The 13,219-nt window shown below is 39.8% G+C and overlaps 1 protein-coding gene across 2 annotated transcripts in view; it reads left to right on the forward strand.

The window, feature by feature from the left end:
• The first annotated feature begins 900 nt into the window (after positions 1–900).
• LARS2 (leucyl-tRNA synthetase 2, mitochondrial) overlaps positions 901–13,219 on the forward strand; it is an 89,119-nt gene continuing 76,800 nt past the window's right edge. Inside the window, exons 1-4 of one of the 2 annotated variants that reach the window (XM_030008647.2) lie at positions 931–1,030; positions 2,013–2,058; positions 3,718–3,968; positions 5,807–5,935. In XM_030008647.2, coding sequence (XP_029864507.1) covers positions 2,046–2,058; positions 3,718–3,968; positions 5,807–5,935 — 393 coding nt within the window. In that variant the 5' untranslated portion in view covers positions 931–1,030; positions 2,013–2,045. Of the gene's footprint in view, positions 1,031–2,012; positions 2,059–3,717; positions 3,969–5,806; positions 5,936–13,219 lie in introns of both variants that reach the window. The other variant, XM_030008649.2, reaches the window with a different exon arrangement.

Genomic DNA, 13,219 nt, shown 5'->3' on the forward strand with positions numbered 1-13,219 from the left:
TATTAATCAAACACCGTGCAATTTAGACAATCCCAGTTAATTTAATGTTTTTATTTACTGTTGGTCTCCTAGGTTTGCATGTTAAATATCCAAAATACAAAGATATAGTGACAAATGCAGCCTCACATTGCCCAGCACAAGATCCTGTGGACCCTTCAGCGTGCTCTTCGGTGTGCCTCAGGTCACTACCTTGCTTTGATCCTCCGTCCTCCTCATCAAACACCTACTGAAATGTTTGCAGGACTGAGGGGCCAAGGACTTCAGAGCTACCAGGCCGCCATTCCCAAGGCAAAGACTGTGATCTTGGTAAGCCCTTGTAACGTGTAAATGCAGTCTACATGCTCAGTCTGCGGTGGGGTGCTGTTTGGTCTTCTAAAATGCGTACCTGTACCTTAAGCTATCAATTAAAACGGTTGCTACCCACCTCCAGTATGTTAACAACTGCCTACCGCTGTTGAAATTCAACTTTTGCCCTAGATTTTGCAGGGCAAGTTTTCAGTGCAGGCTCACAGGGGAACTTGCCTGAGCAGGCATGGCGCCCGGCAGCCTTCGGAACGGCTGCCCTGTCGGAGGCCCACGCTTCCCTCCCACCCTGCCTACTGTGAGGCTCGGGGCTTCGGAACGCGGGAGATTTCCTCAGGTTTTGTCGGCTCTCAGACACTTTGGTTCGGGCTGAGAGCCAGGACCCGCGCGGCACGGCCTCAGGCACTTGACTGGGCTGGGCGGGCCGGGCCGGGTCACGGTAGGCTGGGCTGGGCAGGACGGATCAGGACTGGGCCGGACTGGCCACCAACCGGTCTCTGGACTCCCCACGCCCACCCGCGGGGAGAAGCCGTGCCGCACCACTCCCTCTCCGCAAAAGCCCCGGCGGGTCCGGCGCCGCGCGGCGCATGCGCGAGAGGCGGGGCGGAGGCGGCACACGCGCCGTACCGGCCGCCGGCGCCAAAACTGAGACCAAGATGGCGGCGCCCGCGGCGAGGAAGAGAAGCTGAGGGCGCGCGAGGCGCGGTCAGCGGGCTCCCGCGCGCAGGTAACGGTCCCTCAGCGGCGGGCGCGAGCGCGGGGCTCGCCTCCTGTCGGGCCAACGGCTCTAACTGCTGACTGTCTCTGCTCCTCCTCACGCTCCCCCTCGGGCGGCCTTTGCCTCCGGTGCCTGCAACCGTGCGCCTTCCGCGCTTCCCCCGGCCCGCTCCGTTCGTCTGGCTGCCCCCGCCGCAGCCCCTCGCAGGCGGCCGTGCCGGCGGCGCGGTGACCCGCAGCACCCCTCTTTGAGTCTCCCGCCCCGCCGTGACTGGTCTTTCCCGCCGAGGGAGCTGCCTGCTCCCGTGCCTGCTGCCCCAGCAGCCGGCCATCCCCCCACCAGGGCTTTTGCTAGTTAAAGTGCGGGGGGGCAGGAGTGTAGGGAGGTTTTGATTTTTTTAATTCAAATTTGAGCCGCAGGGTAAAGAAAGGAACTTGATTGCCTGCCTCACTTCCAGAGTGACTGAAATGTGCTGGCTCTTACCAAGCAATTTTCAGTACCTTAATGCAGTAAAGGTCCCCTGTCCTGTGTGCTTATTCCATCTTTCCAAAGCAGGGTTTCAACCTTTGTTCCTCTGTCAGTCCAGCCCCTTCCTCCCTTCTTGGCACACCTGCCCGAGTTGGACAGTTGTGGCTGGTAACCTGCGCCTTTGAAGAGCCACACAGTGCTGGCCTGGGATGCCCTTAACTGGGGCGGGGAGGAGCATCCTTCTTGTCCTAGTCCCATGCACACCTGTCTGGAAAGGCAAAATCACGTAGTGCCATGTCTTTGGCATTTGGTTGTTCTCTGTGCTGCACGTCCTTGCTTGGCCCAGTGTGTGGCTTGCTGATCGTTGCATCTTGTGTGTGAGGGGGTCTGGGAGCAGGAAAGAGACTGCAGATCTCTTTCTCGTCCTGGAAGTCCCTGTGTTTAAACGAGCTTTGCTCTAACGCTGTGTAACCCAGGCTGTGGTCCCTTTCTCACTTGCATCCACTGCTTGTGTGACCCGTAGGGCCTGAGATCACCCAAATGTGCCCTGGCAGACATGACATTGGCAGGTGGGTTTCTCTTCAGCTGTGCGCAGGTGAAGAATTCGCATGTGTGTAACTGTTTTGTTTTAAAATATGTATTTTGTAAGTCAGCAATGCTGAAAGTGGCCTGCTATAAGGAAGTGCTCCTTTCTGTTGTAAAATAAATTGAAGTAATGGAAATAAGACCTAAGTAATATGGAAATCATGAATAAGAATAAGCAAAACAGTGAAGTACTGAAATGTTCTTGCTAATTTTGAGTGAGTGAGTGTAAGGTTATGGAGGAGGAGAAGTTAGGTGTCTCCTGAATAACTCATGTGTACCTGCACTGGGAATCCTGAGTTCAGCCCTGGATTTGTCATAATGACAAATGAGCGATTTTAGAGATTAGCAACAAAAAATTCAAAGTGCTGGTGTGTATGTAAATAAGTATGTAAATGTAAGGCATGTATGTAAATGAAAAAATGTTTAAAAGAGCCTGCTTGATAAGTAAGAGAGAAGAGGTGCAATTCTGTAGGTGTGTAATGAGACAGGCAATGAGGGCTTGTGTACGCATATGTGGTGAATGTTAAGGAAGTATAACTCCCACTAGCTTACTGGGGACCTAATTTAGGTGGTATAGCAATTATTTCTACTGATAATGTTGCTATCGTATGGGAAATACATAAATAAAACTGTTTCTTATACAAGGTTTCACTACACAGAGATTTTACTGATGTAACTGCAAGAAAAATTATGAACAGACTGAATAGCTAGCTTGGTACAACAGTTACATATATAGGCCAAAATTTGAAAAAAAACCCCACCCCACAACCATAGAGGATAGGAAATATTGATGTAAATAAAGAAACAAGTTTTTTAAAAAAGGAATTGGGGGTGAAGATGAAGAAGAAATCTCAGAGTAGGCGGTGGTTTTTTAATGCTGTATTTCCTACTGTAGGAAGTAAAATCAGTAAATATCTTACTGAGACTGATCCCAAACATGCGGGCTATTTGATCTTTCTCAAATCGGAGTAGTTTTATTTTAGAAGACTCACACTAAAGTGTATGAGGAGTTCTTTTAACTGGATTTTTAGTTGAAAGAGAACTGGATTGCTTTACTTGCTTGACTTGTTAAATTATATCTTGTCTGAACAGTGTAAGTTTCTCATGTAGTTCTTGCAGGAAGCTATACTGACGAGGAAGCCCTTAGCAAAATAGTCAATTTAGAATGTCTAGTTGAAATCTACTAATTATAGTCATCCTCCCCCATGTCTTTTCAGTGATGACAAATTCAGTAGTTTTGCAAGATAATTTCATCCAACTTCCTCTTCTCCCTACTTCATTCTAAATTTTACTAACACCCTGTTAGCCATCTTCTGTTCAGGCAACTGAGCTTCTTGAACCTTCATTTGACTGATCCTGCTTTTATGGGAGATTGAATGTGAGAATTGTATCTTATTAGAGAAGAAATCTAACAGAAGAGGTTTGTTTTGTGCAAGGGCCACAGTTAGTTTTCTTGGCTAAAAAATAAATGCTTTTATAATTCAAACACATGGGAATAAAATGCAAGTACCGTGGAAAACAGCCAAGTAATCTAAATCAAGCTAAAATATGTTTCATAGCTACCAAATTTCTGTATAATCATAATAACCACTAAATTCCTGTTATATATTGCAGACTGAAATACATGTTTTTGTCTTTTTCAGATATCATAACCTTAAGAATGCAGTCAGTTTGTCAGAGAGTTGGCACTTGTTCCTCATGTTTGAAGAGGCAACTAAATGGCTTCCTGGGATTAATTAAATGGCAGAGAAGACTGGTTCCTCCTTGTGTCAGAACTATTTACAGTGAGACGGGGAAATGGGAAAAAAGCTATGGGTTGGAGACAAGAAAAAGAGTTGAAAATTGGTGGCTCCCGAGATTAAAGGATCGGGTCTGCAGAATTTCAGAAACTGATGTAAGCATTATGAGAAATTTGGAAATTATATGTTTGATATTTTTGTTTTCTCAGAGCGAAATTAATTGAAACTTACTTAGTACAGTTGGCTTATAATGATGAGAAGTATATTACATTTTGGGGGAAAATACTTTTTTATGATAGTAGATTATTAAAAACTGTTGATGAAATAGGTGGTAAAATAAGAAAAAAAATCTTGAGGATAAACAGGGTGATAAGCAAAGTATGAACTTGTAAATTTAGGAAGTGTTTAATCAATTTTTTCTTTGTATATTATACCACATTTAGGAATCAATTATTTAAAGTATTAAAAGAAACATCTATATTCGTAACTTTTGTAAACAATTTTCTCAAGTTCTTGTTCCCAATGGTTATTGCAAATCTATTACACTACACACTGTGACTCATTAAAATCTATGTTAAGGGAAGATGATTTTTCAAGAATAATTTCTGTTTTACAGTGTCCTAGGAATAATGAGTGACTTGCAGAAAAAACAAGTTTTCCCATGCAATAAAAGATCTTGAAAACAGTGGTAATCTCGGTCTCTGACTCTTTTTGCCTTCTCAATTATGCTCAGTCACATAGGTATAAAACCATTTTTGTGCCCCTTCATGTTTGTTTGTTCTTTCCTAAAATGTGCCCCCTCTCCAACAAAAAACTGATTCTATCAAAGTGACGAAGAGAGAAAAGAGGCTTGCTTTTTCTGAGGAAGAAACCTGAGATGAAAATGGTGTGCATGCATACAGGTAGCAGGGAAAGCATTAAGTTAGGCTTGTGTCTTTTATATCTGACGACACATGTATACATAGGTGTCATATATATATCATACATATGCTAAGTTCTAAATTGTATTTTTAATGATATTTTTGTTTATCCTTACAGTTGAAGTAGATTTAATAACTCGTATTAAGAGGCAAATAGTGTATAGTGCTGCAATGAAGTATTCAGATTATTTCTGATTTTGCTATTATTGGACATAAGTGGTAAAGAAGAAGTACTTGACAAATATGAATAGAGTTTTGTTCAGAATAGTAAAAGCTGCCCATAATTTTTTTCTTTCATTATTAACATAAAAAAAAATACTGTGGGAACTTACCAAGCATGTATCGATGATAAATTCAATGCTAATCAAGATGTATTAAGAATAATTTATGTGAAAGAGATAATGTTTGGTTTCTTTGTAACTTTTGTCCATTTACTCAAACCTAACTAAATGAAATTTTTACTTTTCACTATGCAAGGTACTGCTTGCAAGATGTCTTTGGATCTGAGCATACATAGTAGAACTGAACGGTTTCACTTCAGTGGATGTTCATGCAATTGCAAATGATTGAGTTTGTCACTCAGCAAGTTACTGCAGTTCAGCTGACAAAAAGCAACTGGCCAGGAGTGAGCTCCATGTTTGTTGTAAATACAAAGTACAACACTTGTTTAAACTGTTAAGAGGATAATTTAATCTGTCATGTTTTCATTTTTTGGTGGGACAGATTAGGAACGGATAGATAATCAGTTACAGATGCTATGGTAGGGAATGGTGATTTGTTAAGCTGCAGTTACGTTAATGTATCTTTTGTTGAGTAAAAGTTAATGAAAAACATAGTTCTCGAGTGCTGTATAAATATCAATATAAATTGATGAGATGGCAGCAAAGTCTGGTAAAACATCTCCATTTACAGCCCCAAAGAATTTGATCCGATGAACTTTGTCGGTGCTCACTTGGATCAGTTCCAGCAAAACCTTGTTTCTCTTCATCGTGCCGTGTAGTTTATAATGTGCGCATGTATTCAAGTGAAATGCTAACTCATGTAGTTACAACTTTCTAAAAATTTCTTTCTAGAAATCAAGACCAAAATTTTATGTGCTTTCTATGTTCCCATATCCTTCTGGAAAGCTTCACATGGGCCATGTTCGTGTCTACACCATCAGTGATGCAGTAGCTCGGTTCCAGAAAATGAGAGGGATGCAGGTAAGAAAAGATGGGCAGTAGGACTGGGTTGGTTTTTGATGTTTTAGTATTGTAATTGGTCAGGAATCAGTATTTTCCAAAAGCCATGAAGGTGAAGGTTTATTTGGAATATATGCTATAGGTGCATAGATAATGACCTGTGAAGCTTGGAATATTGAAATTTGAGACTTTTTGAAAACAGGTGGTGTTAAGAACTCACTGTTGATAACAAATTGTTAGAAGCTATCTCAAATGATACAGCTAATGCTGTATCAGCTACCTGAATGAATTTATTGTTGCATGGCACAGTGTCGATGAGACCTGTGGGCCCCACCGTTTCTGTGAGAGGAGACTGAAGACCCTACTGCCATGGGGGAGGAAAAGGTGTAGTGGGCAAGAGAAAAAGACACTACAGAAGTCAACTCCTTTCACCTCTTCTGCTCCTGAGAACCGATGTCCTTTGTCAGACTCAGGGGGACATCCTGCTCCTCTGTGCCAGCTGGGAGGGAAACCCTTTTGCATGACTGCTACAAGTCAGATGAGCAGGGTCATGTTGCACGTCACATCATGTGGAAGAAGAAACTAGAAGTTTCTGTTCTGTAGCGACTGACCCCTTGGTTTGCCTCTTTCAGCCTTGCTCATACATACAAAACGCTGTCTTCTGAAGGTGCAAGCCTACCAGGTAGGCTAAGACTAACTTACTTGCTGCATCTGCAAGGAGAAATCCCACTTTCCCTTCCACATTCCTCCATTTCCCAGTCTGCCCCATGCCTGCCATTGTTTTTCCCTTGCTCCCTTCTCTCTCTCTGGTAGGTAGAAGGTGGAGCTGAGAGTCCCTGCAGTCTACAGGTGGGATCCTAATTGGTGTTCTGCAGTAAAGGCTGGCGGGTAAAATTTGAAGGATGTAAGAGAATTGCAGCCTGAGTGACAACCATATTAAGGAGGTAGAAGACATTTGGTAGGCGGAAAATGTTAAGAATTGGAAACAGTAGGATGGAGGAGCACGGAAAGAGAATACCCAATTTTGGGGCAGGGAACAGAAGGAAAGAAATAGCCTTAAACAAGAATCTAGGATGAGACTCAGAAAGGAATTCTCTCTAACGTATGAGAGAGGAGGAGCAGCTCAAGAATATAGGAATCAGAACCTCAAAAGAGTACAAAGAAAATGAAATGGAGAAATAAATGTTAGTTGCTGGTTGTGGTACTAAGTGCAATTTCCTTGCTACAAGTGCTGTTGAAGTGTAGCGTTTCCTGGATTTATCACCATCCATGAGACTCTTAAAGGTATTGTCACTGAATTATTCAGTGTGCTGCCTTTCCAAATACTGTGTATTTTATGCCAGTGATGAACATACCATGCACTGAATATGTGCTGCTGCTTTACAGAAATGCATTCTCATGCTTTTAAAATTACAGGAAAAAGAAATAACTGCCTTAGACTTTAAATGAGAAAAAAACCCCAATGTCTGTTGTAACACTCATCTTTCCTAACTTCTCTGAATGACCAGAGCTTAGATCTCAATAAAAAAATTGTGCTAACTAGGCTTTTGAAGGGACTGTTGATTCTTGCTTGATGTTAAGACCACTGGAGATGTCATTTCAGGACATCAGCCATCTCTCATCAGTAACACTGGAGATACTAGATTTCTGTTCAGAAAGATGAAAACTTGCTCCCTCTTGTACTAGCTAAAATAAAGTGAAAATAATTGTCTACGTCCAGTAACATGCTGTAGGTGTTAGTTTTTGAATACAAGGGAAGTATTCTAGCTTTGGCGAAAATGAAAAGATAATATAGTTGCAATGAAGTACAAGAGCCACTGTGAAAGCAAGTTTTATTTCCATGATTGCCTATTTTTTCCCAGGAAAGTTTTGAAAGTCTTACAAAGTTTTTAAATCTTGCATTTCAGCTTATTTTTATATTTCATGTAAAAATTACTTTGAAGGTATTAGAGTGCCTGTAGAACATGCTGAATTTCTATAAATGCGTGTATCTTCTGTTGTGTTAATCACTTTGAACATCTATTTATGACTAAAGGTGGGCAGCCAAAGAATTTAACCTTCATGTACAATTAAGAGACATTAAAGATCTCTTAGATGATTTCCTGAGTATGTCAGACTGAGAGCTATTGTGTTAGTGATGTACATTAACTTGTTGGAACTTATATTTGCCTTAAAAAACCTTTTCTTTATTAGCCATGCTAATTTCTCCATCACTTAGAATTAAAGCCTTTATAATTGATTTTCTCCTCGCAATTAATTTATCAGCCTCTAGATGTTTTCTCTGGCCATAGTCATAGTTATACATTCTGTTAAAATTTCTTTATTGTGATGGTTGTAGGCTATGACATGGTTATGTCTTATCATACATAAAATCAGATATTCCCAAGAAAAATGTTTTCCCGTGTATTCAGGGAATTACTGTAATTCTTCAGTACATAAAAAGAAAGAATGCTTTAGAAACAAAAAATGTTAGTATGCATAACTTTGAAGTTATTCTATTGATTTTTTTTTTTTTTTTTTTTTTTTTTTTTTTTTACTTTCCGGAAATTCAGCTTTAATATTGCATGTTTGAAAGTTCAGGGACTGCTAATTTTTCCCAAGTCAAAATTCTAAGTAGAAGTGATTACATTTCAGGTATTCAAGGCAAGTTTAGGGTAAGACTTTGGAGTAGTAATGTTGTTTAAACTTTTCTTCCATCATTTCCAAACTAAAAAAAAAGGAAGAGTAATTGAAAATAATATTAGGAACTATATCTCTACATACAGGTGTAGAACTGACCCTGGTTAGGAAGTCATAAAACTGTGCTAGAAGTGATACAGGTAGGTTGAAAGTGTTTGTAAGGCAACGAGGAATAATGGGCTGTTACCATGAAAAATAGAGGCAAAAACATTCACACTTAAAGTTCCCAGGGAAAACTTCACACTGCAATGTGTATTTGTTGTCTAATAAACAGTGAGGGAAAATATCAGGGAAAATATATATGGTGTGTACATAGTTGACTAGTATATATGGTTGAGTAAGACAGTAGTGTATGTTCAGTAAGGTGGAGATATTTTTCTTAAGAGAATGCTTTCATGAGAAAATAGTAAATTAGTTTCATATTGATTTAATCTGAGCAGGCAAGAATTGGCTTTGTTGTTGTAATACTTAAGTAAGGATAAGCTTGAATGCCTTTAGAAAGGGATTAGAGCTCCTTTAGTAAATTGGAACCATTCTTTGGAATGCATTTGTGTAATTTCTTCATATTGGAGGTAGTTTGAAATCTTAACTGGGAAAGTGTTAAATCATTTGGATGCTGTTTTTTTGTTTTTCTAAACTGCAACATTAGTATTTCAGTTTTCTAGCTGGATAGGATCTGATTTTGTTTCAGTTAAAATATTCTAGAGAGGTAATATGCACTGAATTCTACTGATACTTGCCAGAAACCTGTACTTCACCAGCATTTTAAGTGGGAAAAATAAATACTTTTGCTCTTTTTATCCCCTCCTTGTTTTTGGAAGAAATACTGCTTCAACATAAAGCCATAGATGATATTGGTAACTTACGACACTGAAAATGGGCAATCAAACAGATTACCTAATGAGAAGCAGCCTTTTCTGCAATACGTGACTGGCTAGTCATTTATTAAATGCTGTGCAGGGTGGGATCTAATGCAAGTGTAACGTTGCAATAGGTAGTCAGTCACTTTTTCAGTGTACTAATGAGTAGTAAGCTTTGCAGAGTTTTCAGTAGGGGGTGCATGAATTTGTGTGTTGCAGTACGGAGGTAATCACTGGAGTTGTATCGATATAGGGCCAGTACATCGATTGTGCCGATGGGTGGTGAAGTCCCATTTGTTTTACCTGAAGAGCTGACCAGTGAAGCTTTGTCTTGTTCCAGTAGTCCTCGAGGACCTGTAGGCAGTGCATGGGAAACAAACGCTGTCATGCACTTGGATTGGGTTGCTGCATAAATGATTTGTAGAGTACATCTGTTATAAGATAACTTGTTTACGTTCTGATTACTGAAGATGAAGTTGGAAGTCTTTGCATGGGAACTGTAAACCGTATAGGTTACTTAGCATGAATGCACTGAGCTTGTCTCCTTCCAAAATGTGTTAAGGATAACATTTTTCTTGAAGTGCAGTTAAAACAATTTTTGTGTATGGAGAGTTTAGTCACAGATCTTATTACAAACCAATTTCTTTTAAAATGCTATGAAAAAGTAATTTATATATTTTAAATTACAAATTTGTATCTATTAATAAACCCATCCAGAACTATAAAGTGCAGTTTCTGGTTGTGTTTTCTCTGTGAATTTACATGCACGTTGTGAATTCGTATGTAGGAGTTTTGTAAGATGTTAAGAGATTTCCTATTCATTATTTGAGAGTGCCATGTTCAAATTATAGAGATATTCATGGTTATTTTCATCATGGCAGATTTCCAGTCTGCTGCTGCTCAGGGGAAAAAGTATTTACCATTACTTTATCATGCTATCATTATCATGTCTTTGATAAATTCCAAAGTGGATAATTTGTGCCTCTCGGAGGACTGAGAATTATTCCCTTAGCAATCAGTAAACAGAGAGTGATTCAGTTCAATAGTTCCTGTGATACCTTTTTAATAAAATTTTGAATTGAAATTGATAGCACAGCGAGGCTGTCTCATGTGTGAGTTGTACAAAAATGAGAACGATCATCGGACAATTCAGGGTGAAATTCCTGTACACTAGGAGCAGATTTCTTAATTTATATTTAGACTGCTCCTGATAGGTGGGATTGGAATATTGTCAGTGATAGTTCCACAATATCCCCAAATGACTTAAAGAGTGTTTTTGTTCTATCCAGAATGTCTTCTTTTTTTAAATTGGATGTATTTTCATTAATTGTTTTCCCTTTCAGCAGTGAATCTTAATATTCTTGAAATTGCAAAAGAGAATGGTATTGAAGAAAGACAGGCAAGTTTAATTAAAACTTTACAATTCATTCATCAGTAAGATGAATTATTTCAGTAGAGTTCCATTTTCTGATCATCATTAGCTGCTTCCACCATTTTTTTTGTGTGAGGCTGTTGTGTCCTTTTGCCAGGTTATTTTCTGTGGTATAAACCAAGTGGAAAGTATTACAAGTGTCCTATCCTGTGTGAATTGGATCTTACTTAAATTTAGTTTTCCAGTAGCAAGTACTGAAGGTGTTAATGAGCTCACTCTGTTTCATTTTGAAAGAAAAAGAGAAGATGAGATATTATTTTAAATGCAATTATGTTAGACAAGAATGTGTGAGATTAAGGAGGTGAGAGACACCTTTGTTTTCTAAACGTTTGTGGTAGTGTGTGGACATAGAATAATTATTCATATTTTGTATCTTGTGAGAACAAGAAATAAATGAGAGCATTTTATAAGCAGACTTAGGTTTTAATAGAAATCTTCATGGGCTGATTATTTTTTAATTTGAAAGTGCCTTATCAGAATGCTAATATGCAGCATTCTGTTGCAGAGAAGCATTGAAATAGTCCTTGCTAGAATATACGCACTAGTCAGAAATTCATTATTTTAATCTATTTCCAGGTGTGCCTTGTCTGCTTGGGGTTTTTTTGTTTGATGGTGATGGTAATTTTTAGCAGTTGTGTATTGGTGTTTATTACCTAGTACGCTTAAAAGACAATCTAGGCTGCATTCAGGTGGAGGTCTTGTATTTAAAATGTGTTGTATCTGTAATCTGTCAATTTACAAATCCGATTTTCAACATGTTCAGTCTCATTGTAGGTGGCCAGTGGAAGGGGCAGCTGTCCTCTCCTTTCCTCTCTCCAGCCACGTGTCCTTACTGTCTCACTTGTGGTTGCACAATTGTGAGATAAGTGCAAGGAGGATGACAGAAAGTTGCTGCTGGAGCCAAGGGTGTTCTCTGGCAGCTGAAACTCTTGACTACGGATCACCTATTTTGTCAGCCTTTCTTGGTTAGTTCACGTCGAGTGTGTCAGGGGGCTGTAATAGAGACAGGAATGTAGACTTTGCTGTATTGATTCAGATCACTAATCTGTCAGCAAGCCTCTTCATTTTCATCTTTGGTTGTCTTCTCTTATCACACATTCTCTGAAATATATTTATTTACAGGCATTTTTGACACTGATTCTGCTATCTTTCTTAAAATTTAGAATACACTGATTTGGATGTAGGAAAGATACGTCAGCTCCCTGGTCATAGTTTTGAGAGCTACTGAGCACATCAGGAGAGCAAACAAGTTCTTTGTTTCCTTACAAACATTAAGGAAAATTCACTGAATTGTCCGTCCTAGTTATGTTGACAGAGGCATGGAACTGAGTGTTATGAGATCTTTGTCAGCTTTGCGTTACAGAGTACTTAGTGATCTTGCCTACTAACGTCAGTGCGATGGGCTGATTGTTACAGCAGTGAATAGATGAAAAACCTCTCAGAGGAAGAGCTGAGATCTCAGAAATGAATTCATGGAGTTACTGTGTCTTCCTCTGCTTTGTCCCACAGTCACATTAAGAGCTCTAGCCGTCATTATCGATAGATTTTTTTTGACCATGCTGTGAAATGATTCTGAAAGCGATGCTTCGAGCTAATATGAAGTGAGAGTCTTTGCGATCTAAAATGTTTCAAGATGCGACTGTTTTCCGTTTTAATAATCTGCTCCTGAAAAGACCACTCAGTGTGGTAGTTACCAAGTGCTTTGTTCTCCACACCCTAATTAATCATTTCCTTGTGACTTTAAGTTCCTGTGCAAAACATAGTATGTTGAGGGGTAGAAAATGCCAGTCTTTCATAGCTGATCCTGCCTGATCATGGGAACTTCTGAGGATCTTAAGCCACGTAATCTGTGTTCAAAACTAACCTAGTAGTTTTAACCAGGAAGAGTTTACCTGTCCACTTCTTTGTGAAGACCAGAAACACACATCTGCCTTTGGTGGTAGTACTGGCTTCTGCCATCTTAAAATGACGAAAACTATAACCTGCCTTCTTTTACCAGGTATAGGCATCCTTAGACTTAGGCAGTCCTGCTGTCTTGCAAGATACGTTCATTATTTGTTTTTCTTTCTCCTTGCGGCTTAGAGAAAATACTATCTGGACAGAGAAGCCATGCTTGGAAGAACGGTCACTCTAGTGAGCAGAATTGATCCCTCAGTTGCATAAGGTTTAGAGACTGCTGTCAGAAGCAATCAAGTCAGATTGAAATTCAAGAAAGTGGATGACTTTTTTTCTTCTGTTCATCTGTAATTCTGGAGTGAGCAGCAGTGTTTTCTGCTAGTTCGAGCCTATGGCCAAACCATCAAGGAGCTGTAAGGAATACCCTTTGGTCTTCAA

Source organism: Aquila chrysaetos, chromosome 3, assembly GCF_900496995.4.
Source record: "Aquila chrysaetos chrysaetos chromosome 3, bAquChr1.4, whole genome shotgun sequence".
Lineage (NCBI taxonomy): Eukaryota > Metazoa > Chordata > Aves > Accipitriformes > Accipitridae > Aquila > Aquila chrysaetos.